General features: G+C 40.9%; 1 protein-coding gene across 2 annotated transcripts in view; it reads left to right on the top strand.

Moving 5' to 3' along the window:
* The first annotated feature begins 2,541 nt into the window (after nt 1-2,541).
* The window catches only part of LOC307022218 (hepatic leukemia factor-like), a 43,272-nt gene continuing 20,075 nt past the window's right edge, over nt 2,542-25,738 (top strand). The window contains exons 1-3 of one of the 2 annotated variants that reach the window (XM_079654901.1): nt 2,542-3,567; nt 13,387-13,676; nt 14,831-15,038. In XM_079654901.1, coding sequence (XP_079511027.1) covers nt 3,375-3,567; nt 13,387-13,676; nt 14,831-15,038 — 691 coding nt within the window. In that variant the 5' untranslated portion in view covers nt 2,542-3,374. Of the gene's footprint in view, nt 3,568-8,945; nt 9,271-13,386; nt 13,677-14,830; nt 15,039-25,738 lie in introns of those variants that run through there. The other variant, XM_079654902.1, reaches the window with a different exon arrangement.

The following is a 25,738-nucleotide window of genomic DNA, read 5'->3' as shown; positions in this document are numbered from 1 at the left end:
ACACAATTAAAGATATATAGTAACTGTGATTTAAAACATACAAATTGCTGTTAATTTCCTATGGTTACCGAAATAATAATTAATTTCTTTGTTTTATTTTAAGCTATTTATTCAAAACAAATGTTTTTTGGATGTAGTTCATGCACAGACATCATTAAATAATCCTACAAAGATTGTACCTTTTTATATATTTTTGTATTTAAATTAGAAATGCATGCTGTGAAAAGGAAGCCTTGTAATAAAATAATAATATTATTAATATTGTTACTGGACAATTCAGCTGCTGTTTTTTTATAGTTTAGAATTTTAAACATGCAACACAAAAACATACAATATAAAACATAAAACACTATGAGTATTTCCAATGATATTAGTTATATATATTTTTTTGTTTTTTAGCACCCCAGCTTTATTAAAGTACATCTTCCTTAGATTTTTTTAAATACTTATTTTTTTTAATATTCTGACCTTTTTATTCTTATATTTGTCATTTTGTGTTTTTGAATGAAATATAAAGAAATAATTGTGATTTTCTTTCAGCTCTAATCCACACAGTCAGCCCCCTCCCTGGTCCCCTCCTCCCCCCCCCCCCCCCCCGCTCCAGACGGCCTGTCACGCGGCAGTAGCATGGGGAAACCTGTGGGCGGAGACTGTGACCTAATTCTGACCAATAGGAGCGAGGCAGAGGCCGCGAGTGACCTACATTCAGCCAATAGCGCGCGGCAGGGTCGCCGGTACTGGTAGGCAACAGTCGGCGCGTGCCGAGGCCATGTGCTTCTTTGAGCGCGAGAGGCACATTGGGACATTTAACAGGGAGAAAAACAGACGAACCGTGTGGCTCTGCCGACCATTTCTGCGGGATTAAATACACTTTAACCTCTCATACATGTGACTATTTCAATACTCCATAGTATATAGTTGTTTTATGAGTGAAACCATTCCCAATATACATTAATTAACATTTATAAATACAATGTTCAGTTTATATTCCTGACAAATTACGCCATTAGTGTTATCTCTACCTGTACATGTAGCAGAGAAGTGTTTGTTATATGTGTGAGACTCTTTCCGCCCACATCTGGACACCTGGTGTGTGTGCGTGATTGCTTTGTATGAGCTGCTTATTCTGACCCTGCAAACCCTGTCACGTTGTGGGTAAAAATAATCAGATTTTCCAACATTTCTAAGATAACACAGAGGGTGAAGGTACAAAGAGCAAACAACACCCTGAAGTCTCAGCCCTGTGCTGTGCGGCTCTTCAGTGTTACTCTCAGCCAGTGGTCATCTTGTTTTTTGGCCTCCCTGTTTAAATGACAGCGTGAGAGAAGAAGAGAGGGGCGGGTGCGTTCATGGTCCATCCACAGAGGAGCTCAGCTCAGGTGGGTGTGTCTTACTGTGCAACAGTCCCAGCTGCTGTCAGCCATTGGCTGAATTGGCGGGGAGGTGTGCTTTCTTTATGCATATATATGTTGCGTTCATGTACACCTGTAGGCAAACTTGAACTCGATGATTACCACTATTAAAGGAAATTCCCAAACATCCAAAGTGAAAAAATAATTAGGTAAACAAAAAGTTATCATTTGTTGAACTGAACTATTCTATTTAGTCTTAGAACACTCTAATACTGTTAAAGCCTGTATAGCAGTGCTTGATGTGTGATGTATGCCTTTTATTTAGTTTATAGGCTGCTATTATTATTTTGGTGTTGTTCAATAGCTTTTCCATTTGTCGTACAAATGAAGAAGCTATTTAAATTGGACATGCATGCAGTGTATAGGAGGCCTTTCAATAAAATAACAATATTATTAATATTGTTACTGGTCAATTCAGCTGCTGCTTTATATAGTTAGAAGTTTAAACATGCAACACAAAAACAATAATGAAACAGAACTATCCTAATAGTTTTCATGACGTCTCTTTGATCTTTATGATATTTTAAAGGTAATATTAAATGTCGTCATTTTTTAATAAAGCAAACTGATCATTTTGTGTATAAAATGTCAGAAGCCAGTACAAACTGGCTTCACTTTTTTAAAACTATTTTTCTTTTTGTATTTACTTGCACTATATGTTTCTGTTTTTCTGTATTATTGTGTTGCACTGTTGGAGAAGCCTGTGACCTAAGATTTTCATCGACATAACTACTTTGTAGCTATGTTCGTATGACAAATAAAGAACCTTGAACCTTGAAACAAATTGCTGTTATATATTCCTACAATCCAATAGGACATTTTCAGTTGTCATTTTTTAGTTTGACCAACTGCTCTATTATTAAAAACTGTTGGAGGATAATTAAACCAAGTTGAATATCATTTAAAGTTATTCAACAGTTAGATTTAAATTTGCCATCAAGTAAAATTACAGTTGGAACCGTATATGTTTACATGTAAAACAACTCAAATTTACCAGTTTTCCCATGCATCCTGAACGCAGAATGTTTTACTGACAGGGGAGGCGTGGCTTATTTATGCAAATGACCCACGCCCCCAATCGCTTTTCCCCCGTGAGCGGTGACATCACACGAGCGGCCCGTGTTGGTTCCAGCTGACTGAGAGAGGGAGTCAGAAAGAAGGACGAAAATAGAGAGAGGTGTGTGTGTGTTTGTGTGTGTGTATGTGTGTGTGAGAAAGAGAGAGAGAGCGAGAGAAAGGGAGGGAGAGCGGGAGAGAGGGAGGAAAATAAGAGCCATCAGTCTCATCTATCTGCCTCTCATACTACTGGATATTATTTATTTTTTTCGGGGGGGATCTCTTTATTTCCTTCATCTTATATTTTGTCGCTCATATTTAATCACAAGTTATTTTTTTCTATCTTGGAGACTCTTCGCCTCGACTGTTTCTAATCCTCTCTCACTACATGGAACTGTACGGCCATCCGCGTTTGAATCTGCTTTTATTTTAATTTTGCTTTTCCCCCTCTGGATTCAAAATCAAGCTACCGACCAACGGACCGGACCCGAGCGAGAGTTTCCTTTAACACTAACTCAAAGAGGACTTTACTCGCCGCGAGCTCCAGGATCCCATCTGTCTTCCTGTGTGCGCGTTCATTATTGCAGAGTTGTTTCAAAGAGGTGAAGGCTCAGCCAGAACCGAGAGGATGAATTAGACTCGGCGAACATGGTGCCATTTTGGAGATAAGTCCCCCCTCTTTTAATTTTGTACACCTTTTTTCTTCATGGGACCGGCTGATAATCGGAATTCCAGGTGGAGATCTTAAACGCGTCACCTGCCCGCGCACCTCTGTGACGACGCGCCTGTCAATTAGCGTCACTAATTGGATTATTTTGATCTTGAATTTAGAGTCTGCAGGTTGCTCTTCTCTACCTCCTCCTCCTCCTCCCCTCCCTCACCTCCTCCTCCTCCCCCCTTGAAGTTATGTCAAGGCCTCTCACTCAGCTCTTACCGCCGGATCTCCCTGCCGGGGCCACCAGCCCCCAGTTTGGGGCCAGCAACTCGGCCGGAAGTGGCACCCAGGGAGGACACCTGACTTCCATGACCAACCTGAAGACCCTGCTCCAGCTGCCAATCAAGGCCGACCAGAGGGCCAAGGACTGCTGCGAGATGAAAGGTGAGTGTGTGTGTATGTGTGTGTGTGTGTGTGTGTGTGTGTGTGTGTGTGTGTGTGTGTGTGTGTGTGTGTGTGTGTGTGTGTGTGTGTGTGTGTGTGTGTGTGTGTGTGTGGTACGTACGTGTGAGAAAGAGAGAGGCATCCTATAGGGGAGAAACTTCTTAAAGGGACAGTAAGGAAATACCTCCAAAAAGCAACTGCAGAACAATCATATTAATGCATGTTTAATGTACATTAGGTGCATTAAAATGGACTAAAATGAATATGCATGCACTATAAGTGCAATGCATATTTGTCTGATACATGTTGTAATATATTATTGTTAAATAATCCATATTATGGGCAGTAAGGATACCATGAACCTTAAATGCAGAGAATATCATGCTAAGGAGGTATAGAGCTCACACTTGATTCATCAATGAGTCGACAACAAGCCAGAAATGATTTGGTACAAGCTTCTCAAGGGATGATTTTGAGGCTTTCATTAGTCCAATCTGATATGAAGGGATGTGGGTGCTGAGTGTTTGGTAAAGACAAGCAATTCAAATATGTCAGGTATACTCCTATGGGAAGTTATAATCGGCATTTCGTACATTTCTTACATTTTAATCAAGAAAATAATATTCAAAATGATCATTTGTTTGCTGTTCTAATTATGAAAACATTTGAATAAATACTCAGAGAGCCTTTACTCAATATAATCTTTGAAGGAACACGCAAGAATATTAGACTGATTTATTTTTCATTGCTGTGTGTGTGTGTGTGTGTGTGTGTGTGTGTGTGTGTGTGTGTGTGTGTCTGCATGTGATTGAGTGGGTAGGTGTGTTTGTAAAAGACAGAGCTCCTGCTTATCCAACACACACACTCACACACGCACACGCACACGCACACACACACACACTGTTTCCATATATCCTTCCTCCTTCTGGCCTGCTAGATTCTGATATTAAACGCGTCCCTTTTGCATTTTGGTGCTGGAATGAAAAGCCCATGTGGAGGAGGATGAGGAGGGTTCAAAAAAAGAAACACAATCTGGATTTAATGCCATCAAAAAAATAAATCAGCCAAAGCAGCAGCAGCAGCTTTCTGGTTCTCCGCTCTGTTTAAATAAAGGTTAGTGAGCGGGATTGAATTGTTTCCCATGCACCAGCTGCCATGACAAATATTAACCAGACTGCCTCTCCTTCCTCTCTCTTAGTGTGGCGATGTCATAACTCCCAGTCAGCTGCTGTCTCACACACACACACACACACACACACACACACACACACACACACACACACACACACACACACACACACACACACACACACACACACACACACACACACACACACACACACACACACACACACACACTCATATAGTGGGTTTGTTGTGCTTGTTAGGACATTTAAAATCACTCCCTTGAGGATTTTTCTTCTTCTTAGTCCAAACTTTATCATTAAGCCACTGTGATGATGTGTTAAAATGTCCTCACAAGCACAATGGACTGTCAAAGAGTCCACAAGTATGTATAAAAGTTAACACACCGAATAAAGAAAGGGAGAAAAACAAAGACTCCTGCTTATTGGCGACCCCTGGTGGCATCTGGGTGTAACTGCAGCTGCTTTCTGTTCGTTTGCATGATGATGAGGAGGAGGAGGAGATGATGGTGAGCGCGGCTGACAGGCTCTCCATGGAGTCAGAAAGCAGCTCAGAGGCCCCCACTTCAGCGTCATTGTCAGCTCTCATAGAATGCATACTGTCCTAATGTTAGGTGATGCATTCAGGGATGTGTTCAAAAAAGAAAAGACGATGCCGCTGTGTGGGTTTTGGTTTCCTCGATGCAGAGTGATTTTCGCCCTCCTGACTAGCTTTGTGTGACGCCTTCACAAACTCCCACTCCTCTTCCTCTTCATCCTCGGTCCCTCTGCTGATTTACATTTTTTCTCAGGCTTCTCCTCTGCATCTTTTGCAGGACACTCTCTGTCTGTTTTCAGTCTCTCCTTGTGCTCCATGGGTTTCCTCTTGCTTTTATATTGTTATATGTGCTTTCTTCTCCTCTCCTTTCTATGGAGCCTGCAAGTGGGTTTTTAATTTGTAAGCAGCATTAAGTCATTTTGTGCTTTGATGCACATACAGTACATACATTAGTTATTTCTTGTATTTTTAAATCTTTGTACCTAGATTACTGTCTCTTAGCCAGCACAGTAAGAGCATCTCCATGTTGTTGTGGCTACACAGTCAGGCTATCAGCTGTGTTTTGGTATTGAGGTACCAGACAATGTGGGTATTTATACAGTTGTGATTTCACATAGTTTGGCTGACTCTCTGTTCATATTCCACTCTGTAGCCTCAGTCATGAAGTGCACAATCAGCCCTGAAAATTCAAAATGAGCATCCTATATGATGAGATGGATTTGCTTTGGAATGTTGGTGCTAATTTACCTAGTGGTGGCTAATGGTGTCTTTAGTAGGAATTGTCAACAAAATAACGTTTTGTAAATATTTCTTTCATTATTTGGTATATTACCTCCTTTTCACTGCAAGGTAGGGCGCAAAATCGTGCGGCTTTGTTTCTATGTTTACCTTCTCTGCTTGCTTTTATTCTGACCTTGTCACACAGCTGCTATCTCATTGGTTAAGCTTTTTCAAAAGCCACTGGCAATCAAGGTTAAAGTTAAAATAATTTACACTTTTAGCGGAGCAATGGTTGGCAATTTTTGTCATATACTATAATATGTGTTACTTATTTAGCCATCTTTTCACCCACCTGCCTGTCCTCATCATCTTCTCTTTTCATGTCTTGTTTATGTTTTCGGGCCATCCATCCCGATGTCTCTGTGTTGCCCCAAAAAGAGGCAAAGGGAACAGCGTACCTATTCAGTGTTCGCATATTTTTTCCTGTATAAACGGGAGACTGGCTGAATCCTCTTATCAGCACCCAAACAGAGGAACATCTGCCCTTAGTCAATTGTAATGTGTAATGTCGTAGTTCATCCATTAGTTTTAAAACTGGGTTGACTGAAAACAAATTGGATTGCTATTAGCAATATTTTGTTATTTAAAAACCCTAGGCCCATGACCCGCTAGTGACGAATCTCTTTAACAAATGAGTGGTCTGCTATGTTATGGAGGTGTTGCTGAAAAACGTACAAGCTGCCAGTTACAAGTAGAACACCTAGCATGCTGCCCAGTTGAAAACCAAACAAGCTAGAGTCGAGTCCAGACATAGCATGCCAAGGAAACTTGACATTTGACGTCAATTGCTGCTTAAAAAAAAACCAAAACATCAGATCTGTGCAGAACCATAAAATATCTGTAATGTTTCTGGGATTATTGCACAAATGTAACCATGTTTATATTGTTCTGAACTATGAGATTTGACTTCCTCTTCTGACTTCATTTCTCCAATGGTTTACCTGACGGAAGAACCAGCTGTTTATCTTGATGAACCATCTCCTAACATTTGCTTAACAGAAGTGGGCACAGACGGGCATACATTTTTTATTTTGGCGTTTTTTTCCTGAAATTAGGTAAAAACTGTTGCAACATTGACATTGAAATCTGGCCTGTTTAAGGTGCCCAAACCAACCGGTAGTGACTGACACATCCAAACTGTTATTGTTAGTAAATAAAGCTGCTCATTAAAGAAATATGCAGATTTAAGATTTGTTAGCTTTGTAGGTTGCCTTAAAACAACTACTTCAACTTGTACATCTTTAAATAACTCACATATTTCCTCAATTTTATATTATTACCTTATGGCGCTTTTCCACTGCAGGACCTAGCATGGCTTAGTATGGTATGGTTAGGCCTTAACTGCATTTCCATTACAGTTTACCAACTGGGGTAGTAACTATAGTAATGCAGTGTAGGCGGGGCAATCGGCTGTTCGGTTGGCGGAGCGACGCTGCGTAAAACTGCCGCGACGTCGAGTAGCATGAAGTAGTGATGGGAATTCCGGCTCTTCTTGGTGAGCCGGATCATTTGGCTCGGCTCACCAAGAAGAGCCGGCTCTTTCGGCTCCCAAACGGCTCTTCAGTTTACCACATATTATACCTTTTATAATTAAATCAAATGTAGCCCTGTTTTGACCAATGATTTATATGTGTAAATATCACTTAAATTATTCAATACATCCTTTGTACTGAAGTATTCAAAAGTAAAAATTACATGTTTAATATAAATAATTTTCTGTGGCCAAATGTTTTCATTGCATTTACAGACCCTTGTAACTCTCTGATACCACCCCATGAATGCACTGACTTGCTTGTAGAACCACGCTACACAAAGCAGATAGCAACACCTATAAAAACTTAAGCATAGACATTTAAAAAAAGGGTCTTCTGTATCGACATTTTACAATTATATTTAAAGAAAAGGCCCTAACAAAACAGCAGGGCTCTATTTCAATAACTATTAGCTGTAGAAAAAAAGACAGCAACAGCTGACATCAAATCTTTGCTTAAAGATAATCATAAATAAATAACATAGTGAAAATAAATATATTGCAATGCTCAAAACAGCAGCATCCAACCGTCTCTAATTCTTGGATATTACATGTCACTGCATGCATGCACGGAGCAGCTGTAGCATGGAGATCATCATATCATTCTGTCTTGTATTACTTAAAGAGCAACTTGCAGGTTAGAGACACCAGTGAATAAATGTGTAGGAAAATGATGAATACACTAGATTTTCCAAAACATATACAGAAATATACACTACAGTGACATCTGGCGTCGTTTTAGTAAGACATTTTCACTTCCGCATAAAAAAGCCTCCGCACGTGACCTCCCGCATGTGACGTAACATGGGGGAAACAAGGGGGAGGGCGGCCGGTCTAACGTATGAATAAACATGGATCACAATGCTAGTTTTGACACAGAAGAGGTTGAAATATATATTCGAATGCATATGATTATAATTATGAGCCTGCTATGCATCCAAGAGACCAGGAGCAGCCAAGGATTAGAAAAAATAACGGCCATCGGAGAGAAATGGAGCTTTGGTGTGTGGAGAACCAGTGGAGAACAGAGCAGCTGTCTTGGTGAGTGACCGGCGTTAGCATGTTAGCTAACGTCAATCACATCACAACATTGTAAAGTTAGCAATCATATATCAGGCTATAACTAAAGTAGTATTGATAATATAGTAACGTTACTGGCAGGACTGTTGATACTGATCCATAACAGAAACTAATGCGCAAGTATCAGCCGTAGCTCGCGTTACCTAATGCAACTCCACACTACGGTGCTATGTACCGGGGGAGAGACGCGAGATACGGCTGATACTTGACGATCTGGCGGAGAAAGGTTGTGGAGCCTCCGTTGATATGTTGTTGTAAATGGCTTGATGGAAAGCAGGTATGTAGTCGGGGAGGGTGCACAGCTGATTGCAGCAGGTGAGTGGAGGTTGAGCCGGGAGCCAGGAGTGACAGCCACCACGCCCACACAAACAACACAGACAGGGGGAAACAAACAAACACAAAGGAGACGGCTGGAGCAGTACAGCCACCACAGCGTTACCTAATGCAACTCCACACTACATCTTACGGTGCCGTGTACCGGAGGGGAGAGAGAGCAGCAAAGGGGGAGAGAGAGAGCAGCGAAGGGGGGGAGAGAGATGCAATACGGTTTCTTGATAAAGCTGTGGAGACGGAGTATGTGCTGCAGGGAGGTGGATGCACAACGTACCCAGGAACGAACGCTAGCTCCGGTACTTTTCCCGTGAGGGAAACTGTGGACTCGATGCCCTGACAGGTTTGAGTTTGTGCAACCTGCAAAAACACAAGCTCACCATGATTACAAATGGTGAAATGCAATGTAAAATTACCGAAAAAATACCAGCTCACTAAATCGCAACCGCTCAAACCAACTACAAACTACTACCGCGGATTGGGCAGAGAATGAGTCCGAGAAAGTTAACTCCCCCATGTGACGTAATATGACGCGTGACGTTAAAAAAAAGCAGTTTTTAGTAGCAGAGCTCAAAACGGCTCCTTTTCCTCTGAATTCCTGCCCTTATGTTTTGTAAAACATATCAAATCCTGCATTAACATTTTTAATTTTAATTTTCAGGCAAGGTTAAGCATAAATGTAGTAAAAAAAAAAAAACCTGCAAGTTGCTCTTTAACAGAAGAAAAAAAAACGGCTCGTTCGCGGGCGCGAGCCAGCTCCCGTCGTTCACTTAAAAGAGCCAGCTCTTGGAGCCTGCTCGTTCGCTACAGAAACATCACTAGCGTGAAGCTGCAGCGTCGGAGGCAGGTCGGAGGCTGCACTCTCACGACCGCACTCTCATGACCGCACTCCCACGACCCTAGTTGTTTTTGCAACATCGCCACCTAGCGAGCAGGAGACATGAATATGAACGACAACGCAGACAGTGTGAGTAATGTGATCTTCCCTCCCTTCAATCTAACCCTTCCCTTGCCCCCATCCTAACCCTAACCACTCCCTACCTTTTTACTAGAGTTGTCAGTCGATTAAAATATTTAATCGCGATTAATCGCAAATTAATCGCACATTTTTTATCTGTTCTAAATGTACCTTAGAGGAATATTTGTAAGTTTTTAATACTCTTATCAACATATGAGTTGTCAAATATGCTTTATGCAAATGTTTATTATCATTTGAACAATGACAAATATTCTCATGAATATTAAACACAACAACCTCTGAACATTACAAATATCCGCCTCAATTCAAGGTGTGTGTGTGTGAGTGAGTGAGTGAGTGTGTGTGAGTATGTGTGAGTGTGTGAGAGATGGATCGTTGGAGCTATGTGCAACTCAAGGCATATATATGCTCGAATGGGAGCTGCCTGGACGCTGCAATCATGTTGTGCGCACTATCCGTACTGAGTGTGCTGACTTTTCCCACAATGTCCCACTGTCTGGCTACCTGGATAAAGTCTAGTGCTCGGCGCAGTTGTCGGCGAAATGTCGCTCCTCTGTTTTCATTTAAACAGCTCCTTATATCCGTTTGCGCAGCTAGCTAGCACCAGATGCTAACAACAACAATACACGTAAGGTATCTCTCTCGCTCGCTCACGCCACACATGTATACACACACCCTCCCCGTCCTCCCGATGGCCAGTCGGTGCCTGCAGGAGCGGGCGGCAGGAGCGGGGCTGTCAGCATCAGCTTGTAGATGGTATTTTAAACTCGATGCGCTCTGAAACTACGGGGCGGCCGAGGAAAAAAAATACACATGCGTTAATCGCATTAAAATAATTAGTGGCGTTCATTTTTTTTTGCGTTAACGCGTTATTAATGCGTTAACTTGACAGCCCTACTTTTTACCTAATCCTAATCTTCCTTCCTCCCTCCTAAACCTACAATTAAATACAGGGTTTTAATTTAAAGCAGTTTTATTCTGAAAAACCCGGAAGTTCACACTAACTATTAATGTAACACTTTTATTCTGAAAATACTTAATTTCCGGCTTGCATTAGCATGTGGCTAACGTTTTGAAAACTGCGTATTGAAGGCAAAATTACATGTGATGTTGTACACTTAACACACTGGGATTAACACTCATTTATTGACGCTGAAATAACGTTTCATCAGAATTATATATATATTAATAATATAAGATATAATATGTTACTTTATATATACAGTCTATGGTAAGTACGGCGATGTTGCAAAACAACTAGGGTCGTGAGAGTGCGGTCGTGAAAGTGCAGTCTCTGGCGCTTCAGCTTCATACTATTGGCGACGTCATCTTCAATGTGAACCACAAAACCAAAACATCAGCCGTTAGCTGTTAGCACTCAGAGCTCATAGCTCCTCATATCTGTTCAGAAACTGGACAAAAGTTAAACAAGTAAAAACCACAGACTGTCTGTGTCATGGTGAATACAGTCACTGCTTTATTTATGTCTGTAGGCCATTGTTGTGAGTGTGGACGGAGCATATACAACATTAGCTTAGCCTGATCGATCCAATCTCCATTCAGAAAATCCCACGCATTTTAAAAGGTTTTTCGCCTGCCGTCTTGTCTGCAGACCGGTATCAGTATGTAGTTACTTCGGCATCATTTTGAAACGTGTATTACAATTAAAACACGGTCAAATATGTTCATTTTGTTGTAGTTGTAGCCCCCCTTGCCAGCGATTCTCTCTGACCATTCAGCAGTCAAGAGTGTTTACGTCACTAGTTTAGCATATTCAGCCCGGTTGTTGGCCCGGTAAGAAGCTCGAGGGCCAGAAAAAAGGTGAAAAAGTAGCCCTGAGCCGGAACTACCCCTAGTGGAAAAGCAAAAGAAAGCGGGCCTGGTTTGGTCCGCCCAGCTTAAACCGTGCTACGTGCTGCAGTGGAAAAGCGTCATAGAGTCCTTTGAGTTTTGTATTAAACAGACAGTAATTGAAAAGAAAGTGGCAGGCAGATGATGATGATGATGATAGCGGAGAGATTATGAGGGACATGCCCTTAACTCTTTTCCTCCGTCCCTCCATCTTTCCGCTGTTATCTCCCCTGACTTTATGTTCTTTAATCCCTTTTAAATGAACATTTCCGGCCGTCCCGATGTTCTCCCGATGTCTCCTTCTCTCTCTTGTTCATTATTTCCCTTTTCCCTTTCGCCGCAGCCTAGTTAAATATGCTCTTTTATTACTATTTTATTGGGTTGTATTATTCATTGTTCCATTTATTCAATATGCACTTTGGGAGGCTTGATTCTGTAGAATAATATTATCAAAGGATCAGGGTACAAAACAATCACCCCAGTTCTCTCCTTGTGATGAAGTTTGGTTCTTTTTTAGTTTACTTGCAGGATTTTTTCGTTTATTTTCTGTGCTGATGCTTTATTGATGGCCTTATCTATCTTTCCATCAGACCCTACCGCTTAGATAGAGGTCATAGTGCAGGGTCAGTTTAGTCAACTTTATTTATAGATGCCTTTTAATGATCGCAACTAAGTGCTTCCCAGAGAACAAAGGACACAAACATCAGCCGGTGTTCATCAAACGACAGAATCAGCCTCGGGAGCTGTTTGTTTGTCGGAAAATAAGATGAGTTTCACACAATTGTAACGCAGCTTCTTGTAGATAAATGCAAGATCACCTCAGGAACAAAGGGATGCAATCACAAGCGGTTAAAACAACTTAAAAGGGAACCAAATGTCAATTTTCTGAATATTTCAGAGGCTTTCTGAGGACAATGAGGCATTCAAGGTAAACCATATAACGTTTGCTGAACTGAGGTTAACTTTCCCATTTTGGAGCGTTATATAGAAAACAAAAGGCATGTGTGTTTGGATGTTCAAGTGTGTTAACCTTAGGGGATAAAACCTGTGATCATCTGGCGTCCAGACTCTGTCTTTGAGCACTTGTAAAGAGTGTGTGAAAGGATGTTTTAAATGAATAATTTTGCATCAGATTTGAGACATTTGTTTGATAGTTATGGATTGACGGCGGAAGTCATTTGGGGACACATGGATTTGCTTTTGGTCACCACAGTATGTAAGGATAAAATGCCTTGAAATGCTATGACGCTATTTCCATAGGGACACACAGTGTTTTGGAATGGAGGACTGAATTTGTTTAAGTGCTTTTTTTTAGACAATAAATCCCTGTCACATTAAGCTGAAGACAGATTGATTCCAGAAAACAAAGTAGAGTCTCTGCTCTACAGCACAAAATACTAAACATGTTCACCCCCTGAAACACATATTTTCTAGCTGCATATTTTCAGTTCTTATCATTTCTTATTATTTATTTCACCTTTCATAACAAGCACAGAAAAGTGGATTGAGATACATGACCATTTTAGGGTGGTTCTTCTTTTATTACACAGATAAAATAATCTGACATACTTTTCCTTCTCTCCAGATAAAGATAAACCTGCGGAATCTGATGAGGAATCAAATCCGGGTGTCATCACCGGAGGGCCAGGTGCTCCCAGTGCGGCCCCGGGGCCCCCTGGAGCCCCTGGGTCCGGCCCGCTGCGTCCCAACTCCCAGTCAGCGTTCCTGGGCCCGCTGCTGTGGGAGAGGACCCTGCCCTGTGACGGAGGCTTGTTCCAGCTGCAGTACATGGACCTGGAGGAGTTCCTCACCGAGAACGGGATGGGCATGCACAACAACGGGCCCAGCTCCACCCGGGCCCAGATCCCCTCCCAGGTAGGGCTGATGGAGAAACTGAAGCTTTAAAAACTTGGCCTCAACCTCACCAAGCTGCAAGGAGATTTATTTTTCATTTGACAAGGTGTAGCTGTTAGTTATAGTACTTGCCAGGCCAAACATATTGACCTGACTTTATTTATTTCTATTAACAATGTTGTGGTTTTAGCTAGCCACCGTAAAGAGTGACTCTCACCGCAAAGTGACCGAAGCAGAACACCACTTCATAAAACAGTAAAGCTTGTTTTCAAATTAAATATTTGTATTATATTACCATTTTTGTTAATGTCGCAAACAGGTTTTTGAAACAGAACCACTTGATTAGCTTTAGCTAACAAAAGTCTTTTGGAAGGTTCAGGAAAATATCATGGTTTAGGTGAAGTCAAGTTTGTTTGTTATGTATTCACTAGCTTACATACGTATGATAATGTTTTATTTTTAGGTTTCAAACAGGAAAACATTTCGGTAAGGACGCCATTTTGTCACGCTAGCTAGCAAGCTTGTGTGCTAGGAGGTTAGCTTGCTAATGTGTAATGTCGTGTTTACATGGTTACATCCAAATAAAACTGAATATTCACACCAAATGTAATTAGCTAACAGCTAAAAACATGTGACAAAAGGTTAAGGTTTAGGCTTGTTTTTTATCTTCAGGTGTAAAAGGCAGGCAATAGGGGAAAACTACCTTGAACATAATGTTAATACAGCGTTAGCCCGCTATCTCGGTCACTATAACATTTTGCTAGTTAGATTGCTAGCTTACTATGTGTGCCATCCTTCTTCTCCAAGTGGAATAGCTTTAAGAATTGTGAGGAAACAAATTGATATCAAACTGTCCCCATGAATGTACCCATAGTTTTTCTGTTTAAGAAAGAAGATCCATTTAATTGAATTTTTTTTAAAAAACCCTTAGAACCAATAACAACTTGCCCATCATTTTAAATCAAAGTACCATTTTCTACATTTGGTATGAGGTCCCTAAAAAATGTCCGCCATAGGTTTAAAGAAAAGTTTAAATATGAAATACTCAAATTATATTTGGTGAATTGGAAACATTTTAAGGAACCTAATGAGAGAGAATTTGATCAATCAGTCTGTGTTTACATCTCAAAATCCTGGACAAAAGTCATGTTTATTTAAATGTTCTCTCCTTCCAGAGCTCCCAGTCAGCGGTGCCCAACCAGAGCTCTCAGTGCCCTCCCAGCTCTCCCCCTCCCTGCTCCTCCTCTTCTTCCTCAATGTCCTCTTCATCCTCCTCTTCCTCGTTGCTGGGACTGGAGAACGTCCAGCCTCAACCGCCACCGCCACCACCGCTGCCACCTCAGCAGGAACAAGGCATGTTGGGAGGACCTGAGTGTCCAGATGGTGAGTGAACGGGTGAATTTAAGCGTTGCTATCCGGCGGTTTCATTAAATTTTGGCCCTTGAAGATTGAATTTGAACACATTTTTTTAAATAATACCTTAGAACGATATGATATGAGGACCTTTTTTATATATTTTATATCTTTCAATTTAAAAATACTTTCCCGTCAGAAATGAGAACGCTTTTATTATCCTCTTTTCCTCCTGAGAAGTCCACACAGAGATTAAAATTGAAGTCCTCACGTGAGAAGGCAACATTTGTGCACCAGCTAATGCAGTCAGACATTTCCGAAGCCGCACATGCAAAGGCTTTGATGTGATCTGGCACTAATGAGAACACAGATGATACATTAAATTAACTAACCCACTCCTTCAACAATAACCAGAGTATAATTTTGTCTAATTATATCTCTGTGTGATAAATGGCTGACACATTGTTCTGCAGCCCTCCTCGGCTCCCTGCGACAGCCTCTTTTCAACCATTATATATTCTTAATTTATTGTTTCCTCTCTCGGCTGGTTTTGATGTGAACTAGAACTGCATGATCATCAGAAGAGCTATTTTCTCTGTCTGTCTTTTCATTTTTTATTTCTCAACTCTGACAACTTTCAATTCTGGCTAATTGAAACCACAAAGACATTCTTCATAATGCTGACGGCACTGTTGTGAAATCCTGCGAGCCATAGAAGGAATCATCGCAGCTAGTTTTATGATGATTTATCAATGGCAGATCAACCGCATGTCTTTGTAAATGTTCAGAATTGTTTCGACATTTATTGGAAGGATGAGAAGATTAGCAAGGGAATGTAAGGACTGGCTTCAGATCGTTTGATCGGATATTAGAGAAGCAGAGCTGTGAGGATGCTTTAATGCATATGAGGCAGGTGAATTAAATGTATACATACAAAAAAAAAGCAAGAATCACTATCCATCTTGCGGGGAAAGGCAGTATAATAGATCATGTTTACATGATCTATTATTTTATATAACTTTTTCAAGTTTTCAAGGCAGTGTGTCCTTTATAGTAAGCTTTACAGAACACAACTCCTTTCCTTTGCTGTTGCTTTGTAACCTGGGAATAAGGATATCATTCTGCACTCACTTTTTTAGCCATTTGTGGGCAGCACAACAAGCCACATAGACATATTATTACCTTATAAAGTAGCAGAGGTGGGACCAAGTCATTGTTTTGCAAGTCCGAGTCAAGTCTCAAGTCTTTGCGCTCAAGTCCAAGTCAAGTCTCAAGTCAGGATGGGCAAGTTCAAGTCAAGTCCAAGTCCAAGTCCTAAACGTTGACAAAACAAGTATTAAACAAGTCCTTATTTGCTTTTCACCAAATGTAATGACATCGATCAACAGAATAATACTTAATAATCAAACTGCTCTTTATTGGTCACATTAATAATTTATTAATAAATGTTCTCTATGCTGGTAAAGTAACGTGTTTTTTTCTATTTTAAGAGGGATCAGTAAGGCTACCGTGACGGTTTGATTCAGAAGGAGTTTAATGTATAAGATCCCTGATGTTGAGGCAGAATGTTTATTTCCACTGTGTACAACACGTTATAAGGGACCCACAATCTATCTTTATGCAAATTAGTGACTTGAGTCTGACTCGAGTCCAAGTCATGTGACTCGAGTCCACACCTCTGTAAAGTAGTGAATATGTAAGCAAACTGTTGATTTATTCATCATTAGTATTGGATTTTGGATGTTTCTGCAGAACCGGGAAAATACATTTTCACGGCATAGTATGGCAAGGCTCTATTCAACTAGTGTCTCTCTTTTAGCAAAGGTTGTGGCGTATACTACCTGGCCCTTTTTTTGTGTTTCCCCCTCGATACATTTTTCCAAGGGAGCTGAGCTGATACCAAAAAAATGTGAATTACCAAACTCCGGTCATTTAGTAGCTCAGTAGCTCCAGCTCCAGCCCCAGTAGCTCATATGGCATAGTGGACACTCCATGTACAGTGCTTGGGAACATCCAAGATTTTATCCAATGAAGAAATCTATGTATTAAAAAAACGTTGGTCTGCAAAACTATGTTGCACTATTGACAAAGTGAAGACGTTATTCTGTGTTGTTGCTGCTAAAACATTGCAAACAGTGGGTTTCTAGAGCTAAAAAGCTGCTGCTTAAAATCATTGATGTATAAAGGGAACTGGATACAGTTGGAGGCCGGACCCCTCCCACCCCCCCCTCATTCCTATGAAAGTTGCAAAGTGGCGCATTATGCCAAAATGGCCTGAGTCTTGAGAGCCAAAGTGCCCGTATCTGGGTCCAAAGAGTATGCGCACTTGTTTTTTGCTTAATCTAATTGGTAACAACACGGCCAATCTTTGCTCATCCAAGACAATTAGAGATCTAAAATAACTCTGGATTCATTTATAAACCATTTTACACCTTTTAGACCCAAATGATTAATATATGGGCAGTGGTTGGTGGGCGCCTTCCCAATGTAGCCTAAGTCAATGGGGGAAAAAAGGTTTCGGCCCGCTGACGTCACGGACGAACACGGAGGTTGTACTACCATCATTTGGCCATCACAAAAATGTGCTTGTCGGAGAGGAAACCAAAACAGATAGAAGGCAGACGCTAAACACAGCTGCAAATTTGGGTTTTCTTATTATCTCTGCGTGTTTATCACTACCAACAACACATTTTTCTATTGTCCATCTAAAGGAAAACTAAAATAGTACTGATTACATCATAACCAGCTATCTTTATGTGCACATGCGCAACTACAAATATGAAATGTACACAAGGTAAATTAAAGACAACATTGAAGTAGACGATGCAGAAGTCAGTTGTGTGTCTCTGCTCAAGCGTTTATTTTTGCCATTTATACGAAGGCTGAATTTATGAAGGTATATCTACATGTAGGAACGTCAGGGACTGCCCTCCTGCTTTGTTGTTTAGAAAATGTTGCCAGCCCCGTTCACAGCTGTGAAATAATCTTTTGATAATCGGCTCTTTACTTCATATTTTTGTCTGTGTGTGTGGTACTTAATGCTAAAACGGTATGTAGTACAAAGAGTTTGTAAACACATACAGTCAGAGAAGAAGACTGGGAGAGATAAACTGCGAGATACGATTCGGAGAAATCTGATTGCATCATTGTCTTTTCATTGTGAGTCATAAACAACAGGATTTGTTTCACTATGAGAGCAAGCTGCCGTGTTTCTTAAGAAGAATTTAATTAGCAAAAAAACTATAGCAGAAAATTGAAAATGAGACACAGACAGAAGAGAAAGCAGCAGAGCCTCGGCAGAGTTGATATAGAGGAGCGAATAGCACTGGATACTGCTGCAAGGCTGTGTGTGTGTGTGTGTGTGTGTGTGTGTGTGTGTGTGTGTGTGTGTGTGTGTGTGTGTGTGTGTGTGTGTGTGTGTGTGTGTGTGTGTGTGTGTGCCTGTTGGTGTGCAGTACGCTGAAGTTCAGATGCACATATGAATATTAAAGTGTCCTCTTTGTTTCCGCATTTGCATGCGACTGTTTAGGCTTTAATGTGACATGCTCTTATGTGGGTGTGTGTGTGTTTTTTATGTGTGCCTAGTGTGTGTGTGTGTGTTTTTTGTGTGTGCCTAGTGTGTGTGTGTGTGTGTTTTTTTTGTGTTTGCAAGTGTGTGGGTGCTCTTGATTCTGAATTATAAACACGTGACTGAGCTGAGCATGATGCATCCAGCCAGAAATCCCTCAGGTCGCTGTGGAGCTGAAGTGTTACTACAGAGCTGCAGAGAAGTAGATGGAAAATAGACTGGTAATAATAATCGGATCCACATGCCCGTTTGGTTTTATTTAAAATCATTATGCGTCAAAGGGAGACAGCTCAGAGGGATGGGGGGGGGGGGACACAAATGTGGATACAGCTGTGGTTTTATAAGGTTTATTGTCACCTGTTTGTTGCTTAAAAGGCAATAAATGCTCAATATTCACATCTGTGGGGATTTAAACTGATGGACAAACAAAGAGACAGTTAATGCTGCTTGGATCAACAGCTGTGGTGAAGCTTCACACACAAATTCCCCCCAAAAATGTTGCTTTCCCTTTTTTTTTTCCAGTTTTTCCGTACCTCAAAAAACCCCAGACTTGCCTTCTGATTTAGCTATTTATTGACTCAAATCTCGTGATTTTCAGATTTTAAATTTAAAAAAAACTTACATAATTAATAATAATAAATAATTAATAATTACAGGTTGTTTAAATATAAATGTTCAACGGGACTTTATATCCAGAACTTGCTTCGAAAAATACGGATTACTACAGTTTACGGTGAATTTGTTGTTCAGATAATGCTACATGTAATAGAAAATACATTTAGAGAAATAGAAAAAAGCTTACAAGCCTTCAAATATGTGATGTAAACCCTGCAAATATAACATTAAGAATGATTAATGTGAATCCCTTTTTCTTCTTAAAAAATACATTAACGAAACGCAAGCAGCTATACATAAAGGTATTTAAAGTTATGGTTTTATCTTTAAACATGAAACATGATCCTGCATGGTCTTTTCCTCACATTGGTGAATTCATTTTGTTACATGGTTTAGAAGATATTTCCAGAGCAGCAGAACTGCATCAAAATCAGAATCGACATCTTTCCATTCTCCAAATGAAGTAATCATTTCAATATTTGAATAGAAAAGTTGAAATATGTGGGGTTTGAGCCTGATTTAATCATCTGACACTCGCTAATGATGCTCTTGAATGCCCACTGAGCTACAAAATAATTTGTCGTTTTTTTTTTAACTTGCAAGAGCAGTCTCTTTCCCCCATAAGAACACGTCTTTAGAGAGGATCGTAAACATGAATCACCTTGATTTGTAGTTCAAATCAGCTGTTTCCTCCTGCAGCCTTGACATTTCAAGGTCAGTTCACTCAGTCCGAAATCTGTTCTGATCAAACACAGATTTTTAAAGCTCAGATTTCCATAAGCACATAGGCCTACATGCTTCAGGATACAAAAACTCATTGAACTGCAATGTGTTTTGGAAGAAGGCATCTGTGGCACACATGTATAAAAGCTTTACAAATGTGCATCTTAATCCATTGTTAAAGAACAAAAAATGATTATTGCAGGTAAAATAAAGCTAGGGCACCTGGAGAGAGAAATACCAAGCTGAAGATCCACCCAGAACTAATCAGCTGCTCCTTCGCCTGAGGCTGATCCGTCCACCAAACTGTCACCATCATGAGAAAATGTGCAGTTTTTAAAGTTGCTGACAGGCTGACATGTGAAGAGAATGATGGAGTGGTGGAAGTGGTTGATCTTTAGCGGGGAGTGCAATTAAAAAGCAAGATTTCAGATCTTCTTTAAAGTTGTATCTTCAGTGAGAACAGAATGATTTTCAGCTGTCAGATTTTAGTTTGGCCACCATTTGTAAAATACTTTAAACCAATACAGATCTAATTGGACTTCAATACCGGGAAATGAAGCAGATTTAGGCAATTGCCCAGATAAGCAACCATGCTAAATAATAGAAATCACTGGATTTTATCATGGATTTACTTTTCTTTATAAGTATTTAAGTTTAGTAAATAAGTTAATACATTAGTATTCCCCCAGCATTGTCATAACTATCAAGTAACTGCTAGTTTGCGTGTTAACACACAAGTGACTTTTCAAGGTAAATGCCTATCTGGCTGTGATGTGAATAATAGCAATAAAACTGCAGCACAAAAATAAGGGTTACGTCCATTTTACGACAAAATACATTTTTGTCGTGGAGTGAGCGAACCAATAAAAATACTCTTCACACTTGAATCTAGCTCGGGACAAAAAAAGCTGCCTGCCGCAATGTACTTCCAAATAATAAGGGATGTCATCTACTGCATAGATATAGAAACGCAGATACAGCTGAATGTGAGGTCCGGTCCGACTCCGCCAGTACATGAATACAAGACTTTTCTACAAATCACTGCAGCACACTCAATTCTGAACCAATATCTTATAATTTGGTTTAAACATGAGAAATTGGACATGATACTGTGTAGACCATGGATGTGGATAAATATAAAGATAAAGATAACTAGATACAGCGTTGGTGGCGGGACCCCATTTACTCTTATGAAAGTTGCTCAGTGGAGCATGAAGCCAAAACTGCCCATTGTGAGCAGAAGTACCAGTAGGCTATCTTGGCCCGTAGAGTGGCGAAGTCCCTCCCCTTCCGGGGGAGCTCTATGGCACCTTATTTCGGAAAAATTATGTATAGAGTGGCGAAGTCACGCCCATCTACTTCCGGTCCATGGGACCTTATTTCGGAAATATTATGTATTGAAGTCAATGGAGAGAGAAAACTTCTCTTTCGATCCCGTTTGAATTGTGCCATGAATTACACATATGATGTTTGTCAATCTTAAAAAATCCTTTCCATGTCAAAAAAGTCACAGTTTGTCGTAAAACTGTTGAAATATAAGACTATGAAAAATACGCAACTAGAAAGACTACAAATCCCAGAGTCGCCTAAGTGATGTCACAATTGTTTTCCTCCACTAAGAGATAGCTAAAATCAGCGCCATATAGATATAATCTATCTATATGGCGCTAGCTAAGATAAGATAACTTTAACAAGATGCCTGTGTGCTTAGTACCACGTTGTTATCATACCAGCAATGGGTCTTGCTCGTTCTTTCGCTTCCCGTCTGATGAAAGGACCAGGAGTGGCTGGATCAAGTTATTAGCCTTAATATGAAGTGACATTAAGTAACCCAAAATGTTAAACAGTTAGAGTAGTAGTCATATTTCGTGAACCCTTTGAAAAGTACTGTCACCGGTGTGATCATTCTATAATACACAATTTAAGCCCGGAGGAGAAATGCTAACGCTAGCATCGCCGATCGCCAATCTTTTCGACTTCATGCTATCTGCACAAATGGTTGACATTAAACATTAAAAAGACCTGGCAGTTCAGAGAGAATCAAAGGAAGGCAGGCAGGCAGCTTTGCATGACATTCTTCTGGACGTGTTTCATTGTGGTGATAGTGAGGGTAGTCAATCGTTTTGTTGACAAGACAGTAGTGACGGCCATCTTGGTGACATGTGTTGTTCTGCGAGACCAGAGATGTAGTTCATTGAGTCAATGGAGAGAGAAAGATTATCTTTCGATCCCGTTTGAATTGTGCCACAAATTACACATATGATGCTTGTCAATTTAAAAGATAATTTTGCTAGTCAATTTGTTTTAAATGTGTCGTAAAACTGTGAAGTAACACATTTGTTTGTGTGAAACGCACAATGAACTACATCTCTGCTCTCGCAGACTCTCACAACAACACACGTCACCAAGATGGCCGTCACTACTGTCTTGTAAAAAAAGCGATTAACTACCCTCGCAATCACCACAATGAAACACGTCCAGAAGAATGTCTGCCTGCCTTCCTTTGATTCTCTCTGAACTGCCTGATCTTTTTAATGTATAATGTCAACCATTTGTGCAGATAGCATGAAATAGAACCGATCGCCGATGCTAATGTAGCGTTAGCGTTAGCATTTCTCCCCCGGGCTTAAATTGTGTATTATAGAATGATCACACCGGTGTGACAGTACTCTTCAAAGGGTTCACGAAATATGACTACTACTCTTACTTTTTAAAATGTTGGGTTACTTAATGTTACTTCATGTTAAAGAGCAACTTGCAGGTTTTTTGTTTTACTACATTTATGCTTAACCTTGACTGAAAATTACAATTAAAAATGTTAATGCAGGATTTTATATGTTTTACAAGACATAAGGGCAGGAATTCAGAGGAAAAGGAGCCGTTTTGAGCTCTGCTACTAAAAACTGCTTTTTTTTTACGTCACATGGGGGAGCAACTTTCTCGGACTCGTTCTCTGCCCAATCCGCGGTAGTAGTTTGTAGTTGGTTTGAGCGGTTGTGATTTAGTGAGCTGGTATTTTTTCGGTAATTTTACATTGCATTTCACCATTTGTAATCATGGTGAGCTTGTGTTTGTGCAGGTTGCACAAACTCGAGCCTGTCAGGACATCGAGTCCACAGTTTCCCTCACGGGAAAAGGACCGGAGCTAGCGTGCGTTGTGCATCCACCTCCCTGCAGCACATACTCTCCACAGCTTTATCAGGAAACCGTATTACATCTCTCTCCCCCCCTTCACTGCTCTCTCTCTCTCTCTCCCCTCCGGTACACGGCACCGTAAGACGTAGTGTAGAGTTGCATTAGGTAACGCTGTGGTGGCTGTACTGTTCCAGCCGTCTCCTTTGTGTTTGTTTGTTTCCCCCTGTCTGTGTTGTTTGTGTGGGTGTGGTGGCTGTCACTCCTGGCTCCCGGCTCAACTTCCACTCACCTGCTGAAATCAGGTGTGCACCCTCCCCGACTACACACCTGCTTTCCATCAAGCCATTTACAACGGCATATCAACGGAAGCTCCACAACCTTTCTCCGCCAGATCGTCAAGTATCAGCCGTATCTCGCGTCTCCCCTCCGGTACACAGCACCGTAGTGTGGAGTTGCATTAGGTAACGCGAGATAGACTTGCGCATTAGTTTCTGTTATGGATCAGTATCAACAGTCCTGCCAGTAACGTTACTATATTATCAATACTACTTTAGTTATAGCCTGATATATGATTGCTAACTTTACAATGTTGTGATGTGACTGATGTTAGCTAACATTAACTGTAGCTAACGCCGGTCACTCACCAAGACAGCTGCTCTGTTCTCCACTGGTTCTCCTCACACCAAAGCTCCATTTCTCTCCAATGGCCGTTATTTTTTCTAATCCTTGGCTGCTCCTGGTCTCTTGGACGCATAGCAGGCTCATAATTATAGTCATATACATTCGAATATATATTTTCAACCTCTTCTGTGTCAAAACTAGCATTGTGATCGATGTTTATTCATACGTTAGACCGGCCGCTCTCCCCCATGTTACGTCACATGCGGGAGGTCACGTGCGGAGGCTTTTTTATGCGGAAGTGAAAATGTCTTACTAAAACGGCACCAGATGTCACTGTAGTGTATATTTCTGTATATTTTTTGGAAAATCTAGTGTATTCATCATTTTCCTACACATTTATTCACTGGTGTCTCTAACCTGCAAGTTGCTCTTTAAGGCTAATATAATGACAAGGCTAAGACTGTAATGCTACTAGCTAGGTAGCTAACTTGATCCAGACACCCCTGGTCCTTTCATCAGACGGGAAGCGAAAGAACGAGCAAGACCCATTGCTGATATGATAACAACCTGGTACTAAGCACACAAGCATCTTGTTAAAGTTATCTTATCTTAGCTGTCTCTTATTTGGTGGAGGAAAACAATTGTGACACCAGTTATGACATCACTTACTCTGGGATTTCTAGTCTTTCTTGTTGCGTATAATTCATAGTCCTATATTTCAACAGTTTTACGACAAACTGTGACTTTTCTGACATGGAAATGATTTGTTAAGATTGACAAACATCATATGTGTAATTCATGGCACAATTCAAACGGGATCGAAAGATACGTTTTCTCTCTTCATTGACTTCAATAAATAATTTTTCCGAAAATAAGGTCCCATGGACTGGAAGTAGATGGGCGTGACTTCGCCACTCTATACAGCATGAAGCCCCATCTCAAAGCCGCAAAGTCCCACCGATATCCGGTGAGTCAAATGAATGGAAAGGGAAAATAACACTGGATCCGGCTTTAGCTCATTTTACACATCTTGGGCCCTGATGGTTTAAATAGGGCCTATATCCGCTGATTTACAAACGTCCTATTCCCAATGTAAATCGATGGGAAAGAGTCTTTTTGCGCCCAATGCCATCACAGACTGACCCACCAGTAGTATCACTTTTTGGCCACTAACGGCCCGTCCACACACAGTCATGAAAAAAAGCTTCGCCCATTCACTTGAATGGGGTGACGTAGAAGATTTGTAATCTTCGCCGAACTGCATTGTGGGGAGCGGAGCATGGCTTTGCAAGCATCGTGAGCATCAAAAGTTGAGCATTGTTCAACTTTTGATACTCCCAATGCTTTCGAAGCTGGCATCAGCAAATCAAATCCCGTTTATGCAAATCCCGCCAGTACAACCGCAAGCCAATCAAACCGCGTGCAAGCTGGGAGAGCCAGACCGCAGTTCATTTCATCATATTCCAAACAAGAAATTACGGTAGCAAATCACCCGGTTCTTTACGACCAGAACTATTTACCGGGATACAAACCGGAGGAACCAGGCATGGAGGGAGGTGGCAGAGACAGTGGGTAAAACTGGTAGGTTTTCACCTGTTTGGGGAGTTTATATGCAGTTTACTTCGTTTTAACATTATTATTGCTTTGTATGTCGGGGGCGGGAGATTCATGTGATTGGTTGTTGGTCTCGTTGCTCGCAAAAAATCGCCAAGCTTCAGACACGCCCTGCATCAAGATTTTTCAAGATTCTTTTCTTGCCTGTGTGTGGACGGGCCGTAAGACATTTGCGTCAACGTCCGGCGCACATCCTTGGGGCTTGGGGTAAACGCTAAGCGGCGGTATACATCTGCTTGTTTTGAGTTTTAAGCTTGAAATAAGTGTTGCATTAGCGCTCCCTACTGCACTGTCTCTTGCCACATTTATTCCCGCTTTGCTGTGACGTGTAAATAGGTGAAAGAATGAAATGTTCGGAAAAGTAGTGCATGTGTAAATAGGGAAAACCCACAAGAGGGGCCCGCAACGTTATCCCAGTAATTTCCTGGGAACTATGTGTGAAAGAGGCTTAAAG

Source organism: Notothenia rossii (assembly GCF_949606895.1).
Source record: "Notothenia rossii genome assembly, chromosome: 10".
Classification (NCBI taxonomy): Eukaryota; Metazoa; Chordata; class Actinopteri; order Perciformes; family Nototheniidae; genus Notothenia; species Notothenia rossii.
Note: the sequence above shows the minus strand (reverse complement) of the source record. Positions and strands in the feature narration are given on the sequence as shown.